Here is a 23780-nt window from a genome sequence, read left to right as displayed (position 1 = left end):
GTGTGTACAGTAATACTTGTTTTCCAGATAGGGTTGTTTGTGATGCATTTAAAGTGATGTTATATTTCCCCCTCTGGTCAATAGATGGCAGTGTACTAGACATTACAGCCTCCAGTCAATAGATGGCAGTATACTAGACATTACAGCCTCCAGTCAATAGATGGCAGTATACTAGACATTACAGCCTCCAGTCAATAGATGGCAGTATACTAGACATTACAGCCTCCAGTCAATAGATGGCAGTATACTAGACATTACAGCCTCCAGTCAATAGATGGCAGTATACTAGACATTACAGCCTCCAGTCAATAGATGGCAGTATACTAGACATTACAGCCTCCAGTCAATAGATGGCAGTATACTAGACATTACAGCCTCCAGTCAATAGATGGCAGTATACTAGACATTACAGCCTCCAGTCAATAGATGGCAGTATACTAGACATTACAGCCTCCAGTCAATAGATGGCAGTATACTAGACATTACAGCCTCCAGTCAATAGATGGCAGTATACTAGACATTACAGCCTCCAGTCAATAGATGGTAGTATACTAGACATTACAGCCTCCAGTCAATAGATGGCAGTATACTAGACATTACAGCCTCCAGTCAATAGATGGCAGTATACTAGACATTACAGCCTCCAGTCAATAGAGCAGAGCCCCAATCTGATGAAACCTAACAGGCTGAACAGACTAGCGGACTGGCAGAGCCCCACGCTGCTGAGACCTAACAGACTACCGGACTGGCAGAGCCCCACGCTGCTGAAACCTAACAGGCTGAACAGGCTACTGGACTGGCAGAGCCCCACACTGCTGAGAGCTAACAGACTACCGGACTGGCAGAGCCCCAAGCTGCTGAAACCTAACAGGCTGAACAGGCTACCGGACTGGCAGAGCCCCAAGTTGCTGAAACCTAACAGGCTACCAGAATGGCAGAGCCCCAAGCTGCTGAAACCTAACAGGCTACCGGACTGGCAGAGCCCCAAGTTGCTGAAACCTAACAGACTACCGGACTGGCAGAGTCCCAAGCTGCTGAGAGCTAACAGACTACCGGACTGGCAGAGCGCCAAGCTGCTGAAACCTAACAGGCTGAACAGATTACCGGACTGGCAGAGCCCCATGCTGCTGAAACCTAACAGGCTGAACAGATTACCGGACTGGCAGACCCCCAAAGAGAAGGCACAGGGAGAAGGAGGTGGTCCAGGGAGAGGAGGAGGTCCAGGGAGAGAAGGAGGTCCAGGGAGAGAAGGAGGTCCAGGGAGAGAAGGAGGTGGTCCAGGGAGAGAAGGAGGTGGTCCAGGGAGAGAAGGAGGTCCAGGGAGAGAAGGAGGTCCAGGGAGAGAAGGAGGTCCAGGGAGAGAAGGTGGTGGTCCAGGGAGAGAAGGTGGTGGTCCAGGGAGAGGAGGAGGAGGTCCAGGGAGAGGAGGAGGAGGTCCAGGGAGAGGAGGAGGTGGTCCAGGGAGAGGAGGAGGAGGTAGTCCAGGGAGAGGAGGAGGAGGAGGTCCGGGGAGAGGAGGAGGTGGTCCAGGGAGAGAAGGAGGTCCAGGGAGAGAAGGAGGTCCAGGGAGAGAAGGAGGTCCAGGGAGAGAAGGAGGTGGTGGTCCAGGGAGAGAAGGAGGTCCAGGGAGAGGAGATGGTCGTGGTGGTCCAGGGAGAAGAGGTGGTCCAGGGAGAGGAGATGGTGGTGGTGGTCCAGGGAGAGAAGGAGGTCCAGGGAGAGGAGATGGTGGTGGTGGTCCAGGGAGAGGAGGAGGAGGAGGAGGTCCAGGGAGAGGAGGAGGTGGTCCAGGGAGAGAAGGAGGTCCAGAGAGAGAAGGAGGTCCAGGGAGAGAAGGAGGTCCAGGGAGAGAAGGAGGTGGTGGTCCAGGGAGAGAAGGAGGTCCAGGGAGAGAAGGAGGTGGTCCAGGGAGAGAAGGTGGTGGTCCAGGGAGAGAAGGAGGTCCAGGGAGAGAAGGAGGTGGTCCAGGGAGAGAAGGTGGTGGTCCAGGGAGAGAAGGAGGTCCAGGGAGAGGAGATGGTGGTGGTGGTCCAGGGAGAAGAGGTGGTCCAGGGAGAGAAGGAGGTCCAGGGAGAGGAGATGGTGGTGGTGGTCCAGGGAGAAGAGGTGGTCCAGGGAGAGGAGATGGTGGTGGTGGTCCAGGGAGAAGAGGTGGTCCAGGGAGAGGAGGAGGAGGTGGTCCAGGGAGAAGAGGTGGTCCAGGGAGAGGGGGAGGAGGTGGTCCAGGGAATATACTGTACACACGCACCAATCTAATTCCACAAAATTATGCAAAGTAACCTACATACCGATAAGCCTGACCGGTCAAATATATTTCCATCGAATGGTATTTCCATCAATGGACTAAAAAACATTATTTCGCAAAAGGATTTTTCTTCCCCCGGACAATTGGCCAGCACCAATTTTATTTATCGGCTTTTCAATTTTTTGGGGCAAAAATCCAGATATACCGGGCTAACGGACACCCAGGTGTGTGTGTGCGTGTGTAACTCACAGCATGTCAGGGCAGTTGTCTGGTTTGTCTAGCAGTCCTCCATCCATAACGAAGTGCAGCACCTGCTCATTGGACATCCCCTGGTAGGGCTGCTCTGCTAGTGTGGCTATCTCCCATAATACCACCCCAAAAGACCTGCAGAGAGAGAGGAGACAGGGTTATACACCCTACACACCCTGACCCTATACACCATGACCCTACACACCCTATACACCCTGACCCTACACACCATGAACCTACACACCCTGACCCTACACACCATGACCTGGTATGGCTGCTCTGCTAGTGTGGCTATCTCCCATAACACCACCCCAAAAGACCTGCAGAGAGAGAGGAGACAGGGTTATACACCCTACAACCTACACACCCTGACCCTACACACCATGACCTGGAAGGGCTGCTCTGCTAGTGTGGCTATCTCCCATAACACCACCCCAAAAGACCTGCAGAGAGAGAGGAGACAGGGTTATACACCCTACACACCCTAACCCTATACACCATGACCCTACACACCCTATACACCATGACCCTACACACCCTATACACCCTGACCCTACACACCATGAACCTACACACCATGACCCTACACACCATGACCCTACACACCCTGACCCTACACACCATGACCCTACACACCATGACCCTACACACATGACTCTACACACCCTGACCCTATACACCAAGACCCTACACACCATGACCCTAAACACCCTACACACCATGACCCTACACACCATGACCCTATACACCCTGACCCTATACACCCTACACATCATGACCCTATAAAACCTACACACCATGACACTATACACCCTGACCCTATACACCCTATACACCATGACCCTATACACCCTACACATCCAGACCCTACCCTGACCCTATACATCATGACCCTACACACCATGACCCTATACACCCTACACACCATGACCCTACACACCCTGACCCTAGACCCTACACTCCATGACCCTATAGACCCTACACACCATGACCCTATACACCCTACACACCATGACACTACAAACCTGACCCTATACACCATGACCCTACACACCATGACCCTACACACCATGACCCTACACACCCTACACACCCTGAAACTATACACCTTAATCCTACATACCCTATGCACCCTGAAACTTTACACCCTAAACCTACACACCCTAACCCTACATATCCTATATACCATGACCCTACACACCCTACACACCATGACCCTACACACCCTGACCCTAGACCCTACACACCATGACACTACACACCTGACCCTATACACCATGACACTATACACCATGACCCTACACACCATGACCCTACACACCATGACCCTACACACCATGACCCTACACAACCTACACACCATGACCCTATATACCCTGAAACTATACACCTTAATCCTACATACCCTATGCACCCTGAAACTTTACACCCTAAACCTACACACCCTAACCCTACATATCCTATATACCATGACCCTATACACCCTACACACCATGACCCTATACCCCCATCACACCCTGATCCTACACACACTGACCCTACACACCATGACCCTATACACCATGACCCTATACACCCTACACACCATGACCCTACACACCCTGACCCTATACACCCTACACATCCTGACCCTATACACCATGACACTATACACCCTGACCCTACACACCCTACACACCCTGACCCAATACACCATGACCCTACACACCCTACACACCATGACACTATACACCCTGACCCTACACACCATGACACTATACACCCTGACCCTATACACCCTACACACCATGACACTATACACCCTGACTCTACACACCATGACCCTACACACCATGACCCTACACATCCAGACCCTATACACCCTGAAACTATACACCCTAACCCTACATACCCTATACACACTGACACTACACACCCTAAACCTACACACCCTGACCCTACATAGCATTACACTATACACCCTAACCCTACATATCCTATACACCCGGACCCTACACACCATATACACCATGACCCTACACACCCTGAACCTATACACCATGACACTATACACCCTGACCCTATACACCCTGACCCTACACACCCTATACAAACTATACACCCAGACCCTACACACCATGACCCTAGGAGGGGTGTCCTCGGATGGGGCCACAGTGTCTCCTGACCCCTCCCGTCTCAGCCTCCAGTATTTATGCTGCAGTAGTTTATGTGTCGGGAGGCTAGGGGCTAGGGTCAGTACTTCTCCTATCCTATTCGGTGTCCTGTGTGAATCTAAGTGTGCGTTCTCTAATTCTCTCCTTCTCTCTTTCTCTCTCTCGGAGGACCTGAGCCCTAGGACCATGCCCCAGGACTACCTGACATGATGACTCCTTGCTGTCCCCAGTCCACCTGGCCGTGCTGCTGCTCCAGTTTCAACTGTTCTGCCTTATTATTATTCGACCATGCTGGTCATTTATGAACATTTGAACATCTTGGCCATGTTCTGTTATAATCTCCACCCGGCACAGCCAGAAGAGGACTGGCCACCCCACATAGCCTGGTTCCTCTCTAGGTTTCTTCCTAGGTTTTGGCCTTTCTAGGGAGTTTTTCCTAGCCACCGTGCTTCTACACCTGCATTGCTTGCTGTTTGGGGTTTTAGGCTGGGTTTCTGTACAGCACTTTGAGATATCAGCTGATGTACGAAGGGCTATATAAATACATTTGATTTGACATACACCATGACCCTATACACCCTGACCCTACACACCCTATACACCATGACCCTGTACACCATGACCCTACACACCATGACCCTACACACCCTATACACCATGACCATACACACCATGACCCTACACACCATGACCCTACACACCATGACCCTATACACCATGACCCTATACACCATGACCCTATACACCATGACCCTATACACCCTGACCCTATACACCCTGACCCTACACACCATGACCCTACACACCATGACCCTACACACCATGACCCTCCCTATACACCCTGACCCTATACACCCTGACCCTATACACCCTGACCCTGCACACCCTATACACCCTGACCCTATACACCATGACCCTACACACTACACATCATGACCCTATACACCCTACACACCCTGACCCTACACATCATGACACTACACACCCTATACACCCTGACCCTATACACCATGACCCTACACAGCATGACCACCATATACAGCATGACTCTACACACCATGACCCTATACAACATGACCCTGTACACCATGACCCTGTACACCATAGCACTACACATGCTATAAACCATGACTCTATACACCATGACCCTATACACCATGACCCTACACACCTTGACCCTATACACACCCAATACACCCTGACACTATACACCATACACCCTGACCCTACACATCATGACACTACACACCCTATACACCCTGACCCTACAGTGCCTTGCGAAAGTATTCGCCCCCCTTGAACTTTGCGACCTTTTGCCACATTTCAGGCTTCAAACATAAAGATATAAAACTGTATTTTTTTGTGAAGAATCAACAACAAGTGGGACACAATCATGAAGTGGAACGACATTTATTGGATATTTCAAACTTTTTTAACAAATCAAAAACTGAAAAATTGGGCGTGCAAAATTATTCAGCCCCCTTAAGTTAATACTTTGTAGCGCCACCTTTTGCTGCGATTACAGCTGTAAGTCGCTTGGGGTATGTCTCTATCAGTTTTGCACATCGAGAGACTGACATTTTTTCCCATTCCTTCTTGCAAAACAGCTTGAGCTCAGTGAGGTTGGATGGAGAGCATTTGTGAACAGCAATTTTCAGTTCTTTCCACAGATTCTCGATTGGATTCAGGTCTGGACTTTGACTTGGCCATTCTAACACCTGGATATGTTTATTTTTGAACCATTCCATTGTAGATTTTGCTTTATGTTTTGGATCATTGTCTTGTTGGAAGACAAATCTCCGTCCCAGTCTCAGGTCTTTTGCAGACTCCATCAGGTTTTCTTCCAGAATGGTCCTGTATTTGGCTCCATCCATCTTCCCATCAATTTTAACCATCTTCCCTGTCCCTGCTGAAGAAAAGCAGGCCCAAACCATGATGCTGCCACCACCATGTTTGACAGTGGGGATGGTGTGTTCAGCTGTGTTGCTTTTACGCCAAACATAACGTTTTGCATTGTTGCCAAAAAGTTCAATTTCGGTTTCATCTGACCAGAGCACCTTCTTCCACATGTTTGGTGTCTCCCCCAGGTGGCTTGTGGCAAACTTTAAATTACACTTTTTATGGATATCTTTAAGAAATGGCTTTCTTCTTGCCACTCTTCCATAAAGGCCAGATTTGTGCAATATACGACTGATTGTTGTCCTATGAACAGAGTCTCGCACCTCAGCTGTAGATCTCTGCAGTTCATCCAGAGTGATCATGGGCCTCTTGGCTGCATCTCTGATCAGTCTTCTCCTTGTATGAGCTGAAAGTTTAGAGGGACGGCCAGGTCTTGGTAGATTTGCAGTGGTCTGATACTCCTTCCATTTCAATATTATCGCTTGCACAGTGCTCCTTGGGATGTTTAAAGCTTGGGAAATCTTTTTGTATCCAAATCCGGCTTTAAACTTCTTCACAACAGTATCTCGGACCTGCCTGGTGTGTTCCTCGTTCTTCATGATGCTCTCTGCGCTTTTAACGGACCTCTGAGACTATCACAGTGCAGGTGCATTTATACGGAGACTTGATTACACACAGGTGGATTGTATTTATCATCATTAGTCATTTAGGTCAACATTGGATCATTCAGAGATCCTCACTGAACTTCTGGAGAGAGTTTGCTGCACTGAAAGTAAAGGGGCTGAATAATTTTGCACGCCCAATTTTTCAGTTTTTGATTTGTTAAAAAAGTTTGAAATATCCAATAAATGTCGTTCCACTTCATGATTGTGTCCCACTTGTTGTTGATTCTTCATAAAAAAATACAGTTTTATATCTTTATGTTTGAAGCCTGAAATGTGGCAAAAGGTTGCAAAGTTCAAGGGGCCGAATACTTTCGCAAGGCACTGTATACACCATGACCCTACACAGCATGACCACCATATACACCACGACCCTATACACCCTGACCCTACACACCCAATACACCCTGACACTACACATCATGACACTACACACCCTATACACCCTGACCCTATACACCATGACCCTGTACACCATAGCACTACACATGCTATAAACCATGACTCTATACACCATGACCACCATATACAGCATGACTTTACACACCATGACCCTATACACCACGAACCTATACACCATGACCCTATACACCCTGACCCTACACACCCTATACACACCCAATACACCCAGACACTACACATCATGACACTACACACCCTATACACCCTGACCCTATACACCCTGACCCTATACACCATGACCCTATACACCATGACCCTATACACCCTGACCCTACACACCCTATACACACCCAATACACCCTGACACTACACATCATGACACTACACACCCTATACACCCTGACCCTATACACCATGACCCTACACACCCTATACACACCCTGACACTATACACCATAAACCCTGACCCTACACATCATGACAATACACACCCTATACACCATGACCCTATACACCATGACCCTACACACCATGACCCTACACACCATGACCCTACACACCATGACCACCATATACACCATGACTCTATACACCATGACCCTATACACCATGACCCTACACACCATGACCCTACACACCATGACCACCATATACACCATGACTCTATACACCATGACCCTATACACCATGACCCTATACACCATGACCCTATACACCCTGACCCTATACACCCTGACCCTACACACCCTATACACACCCAATACACCCTGACATTATACACCATAAACCCTGACCCTACACATCATGACACTACACACCATGACCCTATACACCATGACCCTACACACCATGACCCTACACACCATGACCACCATATACACCATAGCACTACACATGCTATAAACCATGACTCTATACACCATGACCACCATATACAGCATGACTTTACACACCATGACCCTATACACCATAGCACTACACATGCTATAAACCATGACTCTATACACCCTACACACCATGACCCTACACACCCTGACCCTACACACCCTATACACGCTGACCCTACACACCCTATACACGCTGACCCTAAACACCCTACACATCATGACCCTACACACCATGACCCTACACACCATGACCCTATACACCATGACCACCATATACAGCATGACTCTACACACCATGACCCTATACACCATAGCACTACACATGCTATAAACCATGACTCTATACACCATGACCACCATATACAGCATGACTCTACACACCCTATACACACCCAATACACCCTGACACTACACATCATGACACTACACACCCTATACACCATGACCCTATACACCATGACCCTATACACCCTGACCCTATACACCCTGACCCTACACACCCTATACACCCTGACACTATACACCATAAACCCTAACCCTACACATCATGACCCTATACACCATGACCCATGACCCTATACACCATGACCACCATATACACCATGACTCTATACACCATGACCCTATACACCATAGCACTACACATGCTATAAACCATGACTCTATACACCATGACCACCATATACAGCATGACTCTACACACCATGACCCTATACACCATGACCCTATACACCATGACCCTATACACCATAGCACTACACATGCTATAAACCATGACTCTATACACCCTACACACCATGACCCTACACACCCTGACCCTACACACCCTATACACGCTGACCCTACACACCCTATACACGCTGACCCTAAACACCCTACACACCATGACCCTACACACCCTATACACCCTACACACCATACACCCTGACCCTACACGCGTGTGTGTGTGTGTGTGTGAGAGAGAGGAAGTGTGTGTGATCAGAGGTGTATGCGTGTATTTTCTGGGTCCGCTCTGTAATCTGGCCAGGGAGAGTGTCGCGTCGTAGTGTCGGGTCGTTTCCTTCTCACAAGAAACAATCAGCATTAAGAGGACCGTTAAAGCTACCCACTCCCCTATTGGTCCCCCCAGACTCCCCCTCCCCAGTCCTCAAGCCCTGGAGGACATGAAGAAAAGAGGAGAAATGTAGAGAAGTTACTGGAGGAGAGGAGTAATATAGAGGAGTTACTGGAGGAGAGGAGTAATGCAGAGGAGTTACTGGAGGAGAGGAGTAATGTAGAGGAGTTACTGGAGGAGAGGAGTAATGCAGAGGAGTTACTGGAGGAGAGGAGTAATGCAGAGGAGTTACTGGAGGAGAGGAGTAATGTAGAGGAGTTACTGGAGGAGAGGAGTAATGCAGAGGAGTTACTGGAGGAGAGGAGTAATGTAGAGGAGTTACTGGAGGAGAGGAGTAATGCAGAGAAGTTACTGGAGGAGAGGAGTAATGCAGAGGAGTTACTGGAGGAGTAATGTAGAGATGTTACTGGAGGAGAGGAGTAATGTAGAGGAGTTACTGGAGGACAGGAGTAATGTAGAGGAGTTACTGGAGGAGAGGAGTAATGTAGAGGAGTAATGTAGAGAAGTTACTGGAGGAGAGGAGTAATGTAGAGGAGTTACTGGAGGACAGGAGTAATGTAGAGGAGTTACTGGAGGAGAGGAGTAATGCAGAGGAGTTACTGGAGGAGAGGAGTAATGCAGAGGAGTTACTGGAGGAGAGGAGTAATGTAGAGGAGTTACTGGAGGACAGGAGTAATGTAGAGGAGTTACTGGAGGACAGGAGTAATGTAGAGGAGTTACTGGAGGAGAGGAGTAATATAGAGAAGATACTGGAGGAGAGGAGTAATGTAGAGGAGTTACTGGAGGAGAGGAGTAATGCAGAGGAGTTACTGGAGGAGAGGAGTAATGCAGAGGAGTTACTGGAGGAGAGGAGTAATGTAGAGAAGTTACTGGAGGAGAGGAGTAATGTAGAGGAGTTACTGGAGGAGAGGAGTAATGCAGAGGAGTTACTGGAGGAGTAATGCAGAGGAGTTACTGGAGGAGAGGAGTAATGTAGAGGAGTTACTGGAGGAGAGGAGTAATGTAGAGGAGTTACTGGAGGAGAGGAGTAATATAGAGGAGTTACTGGAGGAGAGGAGTAATGCAGAGGAGTTACTGGAGGAGAGGAGTAATGTAGAGGAGTTACTGGAGGAGAGGAGTAATATAGAGGAGTTACTGGAGGAGAGGAGTAATATAGAGGAGTTACTGGAGGAGAGGAGTAATGTAGAGGAGTTACTGGAGGAGAGGAGTAATGTAGAGGAGTTACTGGAGGAGAGGAGTAATGTAGAGGAGTTACTGGAGGAGAGGAGTAATATAGAGGAGTTACTGGAGGAGAGGAGTAATATAGAGGAGTTACTGGAGGAGAGGAGTAATGTAGAGGAGTTACTGGGGGAGAGGAGTAATGTAGAGGAGTTACTGGGGGAGAGGAGTAATATAGAGGAGTTACTGGAGAGGAGTAATGTAGAGGAGTTACTGGGGGAGAGGAGTAATATAGAGGAGTTACTGGAGGAGAGGAGTAATGTAGAGAAGATATATTTACTGTAGTGTGCTGTAGTAGTGTACTGTTTATATAAACGGTAGTGAGACGTACTGGCCAGCTCTGCTTTAAACAGACAGACAGAAGCTGGAATGGGACTTGTGTTCCACTCCCTCTCAAAACATCAGGCTAAATGGCTTCCCAAGAGGGGACAAATGGAGAGAGGGGTTCAGGCTCTTCTACAAGGTTGGCTCCATTCCTTTTAAATGTAGTCCCTCCTGGAAGTGAAATAAATTGCTCCATCCTCATTGAAATGAGAAGGTGAATGGTTGAATGGTGCAGTTACCAGACATCAGAGGTGGTGGTGAACACTCCATCTTTAAGGGACTCGGGGGACATCCATCGGACCGGCAGCAACCCCTTTCCTCCTTTACGGTAGTAGTCTGTCTCATAGATGTCTCTGGTCATACCAAAATCTACTCACACACAGGGAAGAATGACTTAACATGCACGTAGAAAAACACTGTCCACATCAATATACGAGGCTAAATTACAAGTCTAATAGAATTGTAATTCTTTAGTAGGAAGTCTGTCTGTTCTTACCACCTATCTTGACGGTGTAGTCGTCTGCCACCATACAGTTCCTGGCGGCCAGGTCTCTGTGGACAAACTTGTTAGCGTTGAGATAAGACATCCCGTCAGCTATCTCCCCAGCCATCTGAATAATCTTCTTCAGAGGAGGGAGGTTGAGACTGTAGGACTGGGACGGCTGTCGGGAGGAGAGAGAGGAGGTTAGAGTCCATCTGAATAATCTCCTTTAGAGGAGGGAGGTTGAGATTGTAGGACTGGGACGGCTGTAGGGGAGGAGAGAGAGCAGGTTAGAGTCCATCTGAATAATCTCCTTCAGAGGAGGGAGGTTGAGACTGTAGGACTGGGACAGCTGTAGGGGAGGAGAGAGAGCAGGTTAGAGTCCATCTGAATAATCTCCTTTAGAGGAGGGAGGTTGAGACTGTAGGACTGGGACAGCTGTAGGGGAGGAGAGGAGAGAGAGGAGGTTAGAGTCCATCTGAATAATCTCCTTTAGAGGAGGGAGGTTGAGACTGTAGGACTGGGACGGCTGTAGGGGAGGAGAGAGAGGAGGTTAGAGTCCATCTGAATAATCTCCTTTAGAGGAGGGAGGTTGAGACTGTAGGACTGGGACGGCTGTCGGGAGGAGAGAGGAGAGAGAGGAGGTTAGAGTCCATCTGAATAATCTTCTTCAGAGGAGGGAGGTTGAGACTGTAGGACTGGGGCGGCTGTCGGGAGGAGAGAGGAGAGAGAGGAGGTTAGAGTCCATCTGAATAATCTTCTTCAGAGGAGGGAGGTTGAGACTGTAGGACTGGGACGGCTGTTGGGAGGAGAGAGAGGAGGTCAGAGTCCATCTGAATAATCTTCTTCAGAGGAGGGAGGTTGAGACTGTAGGACTGGGACAGCTGTAGGGGAGGAGAGGAGAGAAAGGAGGTTAGAGTCCATCTGAATAATCTCCTTTAGAGGAGGGAGGTTGAGACTGTAGGACTGGGACGGCTGTAGGGGAGGAGAGAGAGGAGGTTAGAGTCCATGTGGGAGCTGAGGTGGGTACGGTAGAGGACAGAATAGGAAGGTTCAGGTCGGGAGATCGGATGAGGTATTGAAGGGTTAGGGTGTAGAGTAGGGCTAGGTAATGTAAGGGCCTGTCACGCAATGGCGTCGGAGGGGATGGCTGCCGGTTTACAGGCTCCTAAGCAATTGTGTGTTTTTTCGCATTGTTTGTAACTTATTTTGAGAATAATGTTGATGCTACCGTCTCGTAAGACCGGAAAGAGCTTCTGGATAGCAGAACAGTAATTACTCACCTCAAACTGGACAAAGATCTTTAATTTAATGAGTCGGACGCGAAGGATATACTGTTTCTCCCAGACCAGGCCCAAATCCCTGTCACTCGCGTGAAGAAAAGATGGAGATACAGGGGATGTAGTTCAGGGTGCCTTGTGAGGATTCGTAAGCGAGTGGGTAACCCGCCCCCACCGTCCTTTCTATTAGCGAACGTAAAATCACTGGAGAATAAACTGGATAAACTCTGTTCAAGATTTCCTACCAACAGGACATTAAAAACTGTAATATCTTATGTTTCACCGAGGCGTGGCTGAATGACGACACTGATAAGGATAATATTCAGTGTGCTGGGTTTTCCGTGCATCAGCAGGACAGAACAGCTTAGTCTGGTAAGACGAGGGGTGGTGTGTGTCTACTTGTCAATTACAGCTGGTGCGCGATGTCTAATATTACGGGAGCCTCGAGATATTACTCACCAGAGGTAGAGTTTCTTTTTACATTGTTTTTATTGACCTTTATTTAACCAGGTAGGCCAGTTGAGAACACCTTTATTTAACCAGGTAGGCCAGTTGAGAACAAGTTCTCATTTACAACTGCGACCTGGTCAAGATAAAGCAAAGCAGTTCGACACAGACAACACAGAGTTACACATGGGATACACAGGACAGTCAATAACGCAATAGGAAAAAAGATATACACTGCTCAAAAAAATAAAGGGAACACTAAAATAACACATCCTAGATCTGAATGAATGAAATATTCTTATTAAATACTTTTTTCTTTACATGTGCTGAATGTGTTGACAACAAAATCACACAAAAATTATCAATGGAAATCAAATTTATCAACCCATGGAGGTCTGGATTTGGAGTCACACTCAAAATTAAAGTGGAAAACCACACTACAGGCTGATCCAACTTTGATGTAATGTCCTTAAAACAAGTCAAAATGAGGCTCAGTAGTGTGTGTGGCCTACACGTGCCTGTATGACCTGGGCATGCTCCTGATGAGGTGGCAGATGGTCTCCTGATGGATCTCCTCCCAGACCTGGACTAAAGCATCCGCCAACTCCTTGACAGTCTGTGGTAGAACGTGGAGTTGGTGGATGGAGCGAGACATGATGTCTCAGATGTGCTCAATTGGATTCAGGTCTGGGGAACGGGCGGGCCAGTCCATAGCATCAATGCCTTCCTCTTGCAGGAACTGCTGACACACTCCAGCCACATGAGGTCTAGCATAGTCTTGCATTAGGAGGAACCCAGGGCCAACCGCACCAGCATATGGTCTCACAAGGGGTCTGAGGATCTCATCTCGGTACCTAACGGCAGTCAGGCTACCTCTGGCGAGCACATGGAGGGCTGTGCGGCCCCCCAAAGAAATGCCACCCCACACCATGACTGACCCACCGCCAAACCGGTCATGCTGGAGGATGTTGCAGGTAGCAGAACGTTCTCCACGGTGTCTCCAGACTGTCACGTCTGTCACATGTGCTCAGTGTGAACCTGCTTTCATCTGTGAAGAGCACAGGGCGCCAGTGGCGAATTTGCCAATCTTGGTGATCTCTGGCAAATGTCAAACGTCCTGCACGGTGTTGGGCTGTAAGCACAACCCCCACCTGTGGACGTCGGGCCCTCATACCACCCTCATGGAGTCTGTTTCTGACCGTTTGAGCAGACACATGCACATTTGTGGCCTGCAGGAGGTAATTTTGCAGGACTCTGGCAGTGCTCCTCCTGCTCCTCCTTGCACAAAGGCAGAGGTAGAGGTCCTGCTGCTGGGTTGTTGCCCTCCTACGGCCTCCTCCACGTCTCCTGATGTACTGGCCTGTCTCCTGGTAGCGCCTCCATGCTCTGGACACTACGCTGACAGACACAGCAAACCTTCTTGTCACAGCTCGCATTGATGTGCCGTCCTGGATGAGCTGCACTACCTGAGACACTTGTGTGGGTTGTAGACTCAGTCTCATGCTACCACTAGAGTGAAAGCACCGCCAGCTTTCAAAAGTGACCAAAACATCAGCCAGGAAGCATAGGAACTGAGAAGTGGTCTGTGGTACCACCTGCAGAACCACTCCTTTATTGGGGGTGTCTTGCTAATTGCCTATAATTTCCACCTGTTGTCTATTCCATTTGCACAACAGCATGTGAAATGTATTGTCAATCAGTGTTGATTCCTAAGTGGACAGTTTGATTTCACAGAAGTGTGATTGACTTGGAGTTACATTGTGTTGTTTAAGTGTTCCCTTTATTTTTTTGAGCAGTGTATATACATTGTGTGCAAATGAGGTAAGATTAGGGAGGTAAGGCAATAAATAGGCTGTAGTAGCGAAGTAATTACAATTTAGCAATTAAACACTGGAGTGATAGATGTGCAGAAGATGAATGTGCAAGTAGAGACACTGCAAAGGAGCAAAATAAAATAAATAACAATATGGGGATGAGGTAGTTGGATGGGCTATTTACAGATGGGCTATTTACAGATGGGCTATTTACAGATGGGCTATGTACAGGTGCAGTGATCCGTGAGCTGATCTGACACCTGGTGCTTAACGTTAGTGAGGGAGATATGAGTCTCCAGCTTCAGTGATTTTTGCAATTCGTTCCAGTCATTGGCAGCAGACAACTGGAAGGAAAGATGACCAAAGGAGGAATTGGCTTTGGGGGTGACCAGTGAAATATACCTGCTGGAGTGCGTGCTACGGGTGGGAGCTGCTATGGTGACCAGTGAGCTGAGATAAGGTCAGGCTTTACCTAGCAGAGACTTATAGATGACCTGGACCCAGTGGGTTTGGCGACGAATATGAAGCGAGGGGCAGCCAACGAGAGCATACAGGTTGCAGTGGTGGGTAATATATGGGGCTTTGGTGACAAAACGGATGGCACTGTGATTACTCAGCAAATTGGATGCAGTCAGTGTTGGAAGCTATTTTATAAATGACATCGCCAAAGTCAAGGATCGGTAGAATAGTCAGTTTTACGAGGGTATGTTTAGCAGAATGAGTGAAGGATGCTTTGTTGCAAAATAGGAAGCCGATTCTAGACTAATTTTGGATTGGAGATGCTTAATGTGAGTCTGGAAGGAGAGTTTACAGTCTAACCAGAAACCTAGGTATTTGTAGTTGTCCACATATTCTAAGTCAGAACCGTCCAGAGTAGTGATGCTTGACGGGCGGGCAGCGATCGGTTGAAGAGCATGCATTTAGTTTTACTTGCATTTAAGAGCAGTTGGAGGCCACGGAAGGAGAGTTGTATGGCATCTGGAGGTTAGTTAACACAGTGTCCAAAGAAGGGCCAGATGTATACAGAAGTATACAATAGTACATCATGATAAACTGTTGACCACACTTTCGAGTCGTCTATTTACCACCACAAACCGATGCTGGCATTAAGACCACACTCAATGAGCTGGATAAGGCCACTCAACCAGCTGGATAAGGCCACTCAACCAGCTGGATAAGGCCACTCAACCAGCTGGATAAGGCCACTCAACCAGCTGGATAAGGCCACTCAACCAGCTGGATAAGGCCACTCAACCAGCTGGATAAGGCCACTCAACCAGCTGGATAAGGCCACTCAACCAGCTGTATAAGGCCATAAGCAAACAAGAAAATGCTCATCCAGAAGCAGCGCTCCTAGTGGCCGGGGACTTTAATGCAGACGAACTTAAACCAGTTTGACCTCATTTCTATCAGTATATTAAATGTACAACCAGAGGGAAAAACTCTAGACCATCTTTACCCCACACACCGAGACACATACAAAGCTCTCCCTCGCCCTGCATTTGGCAAATCTGACCATAATTCCTGCTTACAAGCAAAAACTAAAGCAGGAAGTACCAGTGACTCACTCAATACGGAAGTGGTCAGATGACCCAGATGCTACGCTACAGGACTGTTTTGCTAGCACAGACTGGAATATGTTCAGGGATTCATCCAATGGCATTGAGGAGTATACCAACGCAGTCACCGGCTTCATCAATAAGAGCATCGACGACGTTGTCCCCAGTGACCGTACGTACATATCCCAACTAGAAGCCATGGATTACAGGCAACATCCGCACCGAGCTAAAAGCTAGAGCTGCTGCTTTCAAGGAGCGGGACACTAATCCGGATGCTTATAAGAAATCCGGATATGCCCTCAGACGAACCACCAAACAGGCAAAGAGTCAATACAGGACTAAGACTGAATCCTACTATACCAGCTGACGCTCGTCGAATGTGGGGCGATTACGGACTACAAAGGGAAACCCAGCCGCGAGCTGCCCAGTGAAGCGTGCCTACCAGACCATTAAAATGCCTTTTATTCTCGCTTCGAGGCAAGCAACACTGAAGCATGCATTAGAGCACCAGTTGTTCCGGACAACTGTGTGATCACGCTCTCCGTAGCCAATGTGAGCAAAACCTTTAAACAGGTCAACATTCACAAGTCCGCGGGGCCAGACAGATTACTCGGATGTGTACTCAGAGCATACACGGACCAACTGGCAAGTGTCTTCACTGACATTCACCTGCCTGCCTAAATGACTACCGCCCCGTAGCACTCACATCGGCAGCCATGAAGTGTATTGAAAGGCTGGTCATGGCTCACGTCAACACCATCATCCCACTCCAATTTGCATACCTCCCTAACAGATCCACAGATGACACAATCTCAATTTCACTCCACACTGCACTTTCACACGTGGACAAAAGGAACACTTAAGTGAGAAGTCAACACCATAGTTCCCACAAAGCTCATCACTAAGCTAAGGACCGTGGGACTAAACACCTCCCTCTGCAACTGGATCCTGGACTTCCTGACGGGCTGCCCCCAGGTGGTAAGGGTAGGAAACAACACATCTGCCACGCTGATCCTCAACACGGGCGCCCCACAGGGGTGCGTGCTTAGCACCTCCCGTTTAGTCCCCCACGACTCGAACGCCATCATTAAGTTTGCTGACGACAACAGTGGTAGGCCTGATTACAGACAACGATGAGACAGCCTATAGGGAGGAGGTCAGAGACCTTGCAGTGTGGTGCCAGGATAACAACCTCTCCCTCAACGTGAGCCAGACAAAGGCTAAAGAGATGTTCATGGACTACAGGAAAAGGAGGGCAGAACATGCCCCGATTCACATGGACAGGGCTGTAGTGGAGCGGGTCAAGACTTTCAAATTCCTTGCTCTCCAAGACAGTCATGAAGAGGGCACGACAACATCCTCAAAAAGTTATACAGCTGCACAATCGAGAGCATCCTGACCGGTTGCATCACTGCCTGGTATTGCAACTGCTCAGCGTCCGACCGCAAGGCGCTAGAGGCTAGTGCGTATGGCCCAGTACATCCCTGGGGCCAGGCTCCCTGCCACCCAGGACTTCTAACAAGGGCTCCCTGCCACCCAGGACCTCTAACAAGGGCTCCCTGCCACCCAGGACCTCTACACCAGGGCTCCCTGCCACCCAGGACCTCTACACCAGGGCTCCCTGCCACCCAGGACCTCTACACCAGGGCTCCCTGCCACCCAGGACCTCTACACCAGGGCTCCCTGCCACCCAGGACCTCTACACCAGGGCTCCCTGCCACCCAGGACCTCTACACCAGGGCTCCCTGCCACCCAGGACCTCTACACCAGGGCTCCCTGCCACCCAGGACCTCTACACCAGGGCTCCCTGCCACCCAGGACCTCTACACCAGGGCTCCCTGCCACCCAGGACCTCTACACCAGGGCTCCCTGCCACCCAGGACCTCTACACCAGGGCTCCCTGCCACCCAGGACCTCTACACCAGGCTCTCTGCCACCCAGGACCTCTACACCAGGCTCCCTGCCACCCAGGACCTCTACCCCAGGCTCCCTGCCACCCAGGACCTCTACACCAGGCTCCCTGCCACCCAGGACCTCTACACCAGGCTCCCTGCCACCCAGGACCTCTACACCAGGCTCCCTGCCACCCAGGACCTCTACACCAGGCTCCCTGCCACCCAGGACCTCTACACCAGGCTCCCTGCCACCCAGGACCTCTACACCAGGCTCCCTGCCACCCAGGACCTCTACACCAGGCTCCCTGCCACCCAGGACCTCTACACCAGGCTCCCTGCCACCCAGGACCTCTACACCAGGCTCCCTGCCACCCAGGACCTCTACACCAGGCTCCCTGCCACCCAGGACCTCTACACCATGCTCCCTGCCACCCAGGACCTCTATACCAGGCTCCCTGCCACCCAGGACCTCTACACCAGGCTCCCTGCCACCCAGGACCTCTACACCAGGCTCCCTGCCACCCAGGACCTCTACACCAGGCTCCCTGCCACCCAGGACCTCTACACCATGCTCCCTGCCACCCAGGACCTCTATACCAGGCTCCCTGCCACCCAGGACCTCTATACCAGGCTCCCTGCCACCCAGGACCTCTATATTAGGCGGTGTCAGAGGAAGGCCCATATTTTTTGAAAACTCCAGTCACCCAAGATCAAGACTGTTCTCTCTGCTACAGCACGTTACTGGAGCGCCAAGTCTAGGTCCAAAAGGCTCCTTAACCCCAAGCCATAAGACTGCTGAACAACTAATCAAAATGACCGCCCAGACTATTTACATTATATTTTGTTAACTATTTATTGAACAGCATTGTTGGTTAAGGGCTTGTAAGTAAGCATTTCAAGGTAAGGTTGTATTCAGCGCATGTGATAAATACAATTGTATTATTTTTAGTGACCTCAGGCGGTAGGGGTTAGGATGAGGGGTTAGGGGTCAGGATGAGGGAACAGGATGAGGGGTAAATAACTTAAGTCTTTAGCCCAAAGTTACCTCAGGTGACTAGGTGGTAGGGGTCAGGATGAGGGGTTAGGGGTCAGAATGAGGGATAGGTAACTTACATCTTTAGCCCGTAGTGACCTCAGGTGGCTCTTCAGATCTCCTTTAGTCATCAGCTCCATGATGACCAAGGTGGGCTGGCCCTGAGAAACCACACCCAGCAGACGCACCTGCACGAATCACAGCACACAAATGACATCAGTGGTCAGAGCCCACATCCTGAACTGACAATCAGTGGGCTCCTTATTTGTTCACAGGAACATAAGACATGACAGGGGGCGTGGAGTATCAAGGTAGACATTTAGACAGTACAGGGGGTGTAGAGTATCAGGTCAACATTTAGACAGGACAGGGGGGGTGTGGAGTATGAGGTCAACATTTAGACAGGACAGGGGGTGTGGAGTATCAGGTCAACATTTAGACAGGACAGGATGTGGAGTTTCAGGTCAACATTTAGACAGGACAGGGGGGTGTGGAGTATCAGGTCAACATTTAGACAGGACAGGATGTGGAGTTTCAGGTCAACATTTAGACAGGACAGGGGGGTGTGGAGTATCAGGTCAACATTTAGACAGGACAGGGGGGTGTGGAGTATCAGGTCAACATTTAGACAGGACAGGGGGGATGTGGAGTATCAGGTCAACATTTAGACAGGACAGGGGGGTGTGGAGTATCAGGTCAACATTTAGACAGGACAGGATGTGGAGTTTCAGGTCAACATTTAGACAGGACAGGGGGGTGTGGAGTATCAGGTCAACATTTAGACAGGACAGGGGGGTGTGGAGTATCAGGTCAACATTTAGACAGGACAGGGGGGGTGTGGAGTATGAGGTCAACATTTAGACAGGACAGGGGGTGTGGAGTTTCAGGTCAACATTTAGACAGGACAGGGGGTGTGGAGTATCAGGTCAACATTTAGACAGGACAGGGGGGTGTGGAGTATCAGGTCAACATTTAGACAGGACAGGGGGGGTGTGGAGTATGAGGTCAACATTTAGACAGGACAGGGGGGTGTGGAGTTTCAGGTCAACATTTAGACAGGACAGGGGGTGTGGAGTATCAGGTCAACATTTAGACAGGACAGGGGGGGTGTGGAGTATCAGGTCAACATTTAGACAGGACAGGGGGTGTGGACAGGACAGGGGGGGTGTGGAGTATCAGGTCAACATTTAGACAGGACAGGGGGTGTGGAGTATCAGGTCAACATTTAGACAGGACAGGGGGGGTAGACAGGACAGGGGGTGTGGACAGGACAGGGGGGGTGTGGAGTATCAGGTCAACATTTAGACAGGACAGGGGGGGTAGACAGGACAGGGGGTGTGGACAGGACAGGGGGGGGGTGGAGTATCAGGTCAACATTTAGACAGGACAGGGGGGATGTGGAGTATCAGGTCAACATTTAGACAGGACAGGGGGGTGTGGAGTATCAGGTCAACATTTAGACAGGACAGGATGTGGAGTTTCAGGTCAACATTTAGACAGGACAGGGGGGTGTGGAGTATCAGGTCAACATTTAGACAGGACAGGGGGGTGTGGAGTATCAGGTCAACATTTAGACAGGACAGGGGGGGTGTGGAGTATGAGGTCAACATTTAGACAGGACAGGGGGTGTGGAGTTTCAGGTCAACATTTAGACAGGACAGGGGGTGTGGAGTATTAGGTCAACATTTAGACAGGACAGGGGGGGTGTGGAGTATCAGGTCAACATTTAGACAGGACAGGGGGTGTGGACAGGACAGGGGGGGTGTGGAGTATCAGGTCAACATTTAGACAGGACAGGGGGTGTGGAGTATCAGGTCAACATTTAGACAGGACAGGGGGGGTAGACAGGACAGGGGGTGTGGACAGGACAGGGGGGGTGTGGAGTATCAGGTCAACATTTAGACAGGACAGGGGGGGTAGACAGGACAGGGGGGGGGTGGAGTATCAGGTCAACATTTAGACAGGACAGGGGGGGTGGACAGGACAGGGGGGGGTGGAGTATCAGGTCAACATTTAGACAGGACAGGGGTGTGGACAGGACAGGGTGGGGTGGAGTATCAGGTATTATTGCCTTATGTCACAATGTATCTGTCCGCTGTGTTTTCGTGTCCTACCACACTGTGTGTGTGTGTGTCCTGTGTCGTACCACACTGTGTGTCTGTGTGTGTGTGTCCTGTGTCGTACCACACTGTGTGTGTGTGTGTGTGTGTGTGTGTGTGTGTGTCCTGTGTCGTACCACACTGTGTGTGTGTGTGTGTGTGTGTCCTGTGTCGTACCACACTGTGTGTGTGTGTGTGTGTGTCCTGTGTCGTACCACACTGTGTGTGTGTGTGTGTGTGTCCTGTGTCGTACCACACTGTGTGTGTGTGTGTGTGTCCTGTGTCGTACCACACTGTGTGTGTGTGTGTGTGTCCTGTGTCGTACCACACTGTGTGTGTCCTGTGTCGTACCACACTGTGTGTGTGTGTGTGTGTGTGTGTCCTGTGTCGTACCACACTGTGTGTGTGTGTGTGTGTGTCTTACCACGTGATGACAGTTGAACTCCTTCATGACAGAAGCTTCATTGAGGAACTCTATTCTCTCTCTCATGCTGGCAGACTCGTTCACCGTCTTAATGGCCACACACGTCTCTGGCTCGTCCTTGACTACTCCCTTAGCAACGCCCTCGTACACCATGCCGAACGACCCCTGACCCAGCTCTCTGTTCATCGTGATCTTCTCCCTCAACACCTCCCATTCATCTGGTATATACACTGGAGGAGAGGAGAGGGTTAACAGACAACTATATCACAGTACCACACAGCCTGACCCTGACGACCTATCAGGTGATATGGCCACTACAGGTACTTCCTCTCTGTCTCTATCAGGTGATATGGTCACTACAGGTACTTCCTCTCTGTCTCTATCAGGTGATATGGTCACTACAGGTACTTCCTCTCTGTCTCTATCAGGTGATATGGTCACTACAGGTACTTCCTCTCTGTCTCTATCAGGTGATATGGTCACTACAGGTACTTCCTCTCTGTCTCTATCAGGTGATATGGTCACTACAGGTACTTCCTCTCTGTCTCTATCAGGTGATATGGTCACTACAGGTACTTCCTCTCTGTCTCTATCAGGTGATATGGTCACTACAGGTACTTCCTCTCTGTCTCTATCAGGTGATATGGTCACTACAGGTACTTCCTCTCTGTCTCTATCAGGTGATATGGTCACTACAGGTACTTCCTCTCTGTCTCTATCAGGTGATATGGTCACTACAGGTACTTCCTCTCTGTCTCTATCAGGTGATATGGTCACTACAGGTACTTCCTCTCTGTCTCTATCAGGTGATATGGTCACTACAGGTACTTCCTCTCTGTCTCTATCAGGTGATGTGGTCACTACAGGTACTTCCTCTCTGTCTCTATCAGGTGATGTGGTCACTACAGGTACTTCCTCTCTGTCTCTATCAGGTGATGTGGCCACTACAGGTACTTCCTCTCTGTCTCTATCAGGTGATGTGGTCACTACAGGTACTTCCTCTCTGTCTCTATCAGGTGATGTGGTCACTACAGGTACTTCCTCTCTGTCTCTATCAGGTGATGTGGTCACTACAGGTACTTCCTCTCTGTCTCTATCAGGTGATGTGGTCACTACAGGTACTTCCTCTCTGTCTCTATCAGGTGATGTGGTCACTACAGGTACTTCCTCTCTGTCTCTATCAGGTGATGTGGTCACTACAGGTACTTCCTCTCTGTCTCTATCAGGTGATGTGGTCACTACAGGTACTTCCTCTCTGTCTCTATCAGGTGATGTGGTCACTACAGGTACTTCCTCTCTGTCTCTATCAGGTGATATGGTCACTACAGGTACTTCCTCTCTGTCTCTATCAGGTGATATGGTCACTACAGGTACTTCCTCTCTGTCTCTATCAGGTGATATGGTCACTACAGGTACTTCCTCTCTGTCTCTATCAGGTGATATGGTCACTACAGGTACTTCCTCTCTGTCTCTATCAGGTGATATGGTCACTACAGGTACTTCCTCTCTGTCTCTATCAGGTGATATGGTCACTACAGGTACTTCCTCTCTGTCTCTATCAGGTGATATGGTCACTACAGGTACTTCCTCTCTGT

General features: G+C 49.5%; 1 protein-coding gene across 1 annotated transcript in view; it reads right to left on the bottom strand.

Annotated features, from left to right (window-relative positions):
• LOC139394411 (insulin-like growth factor 1 receptor) overlaps positions 1–23780 on the bottom strand; it is a 113464-nt gene that overhangs the window by 1302 nt on the left and 88382 nt on the right. Inside the window, exons 17-21 of the mRNA XM_071142468.1 lie at positions 22186–22415; positions 19743–19850; positions 11650–11815; positions 11393–11522; positions 2495–2629 (exon numbers count right to left, since the gene is read on the bottom strand). Of these exons, the coding sequence (XP_070998569.1) occupies positions 2495–2629; positions 11393–11522; positions 11650–11815; positions 19743–19850; positions 22186–22415 (769 nt within the window). The remainder of the gene's footprint in view (positions 1–2494; positions 2630–11392; positions 11523–11649; positions 11816–19742; positions 19851–22185; positions 22416–23780) is intronic.

The sequence above is a fragment of the Oncorhynchus clarkii genome, unplaced genomic scaffold, assembly GCF_045791955.1.
Source record: "Oncorhynchus clarkii lewisi isolate Uvic-CL-2024 unplaced genomic scaffold, UVic_Ocla_1.0 unplaced_contig_2048_pilon_pilon, whole genome shotgun sequence".
Classification (NCBI taxonomy): Eukaryota; Metazoa; Chordata; class Actinopteri; order Salmoniformes; family Salmonidae; genus Oncorhynchus; species Oncorhynchus clarkii.
This window is presented reverse-complemented; position numbering and strand designations above follow the sequence as displayed.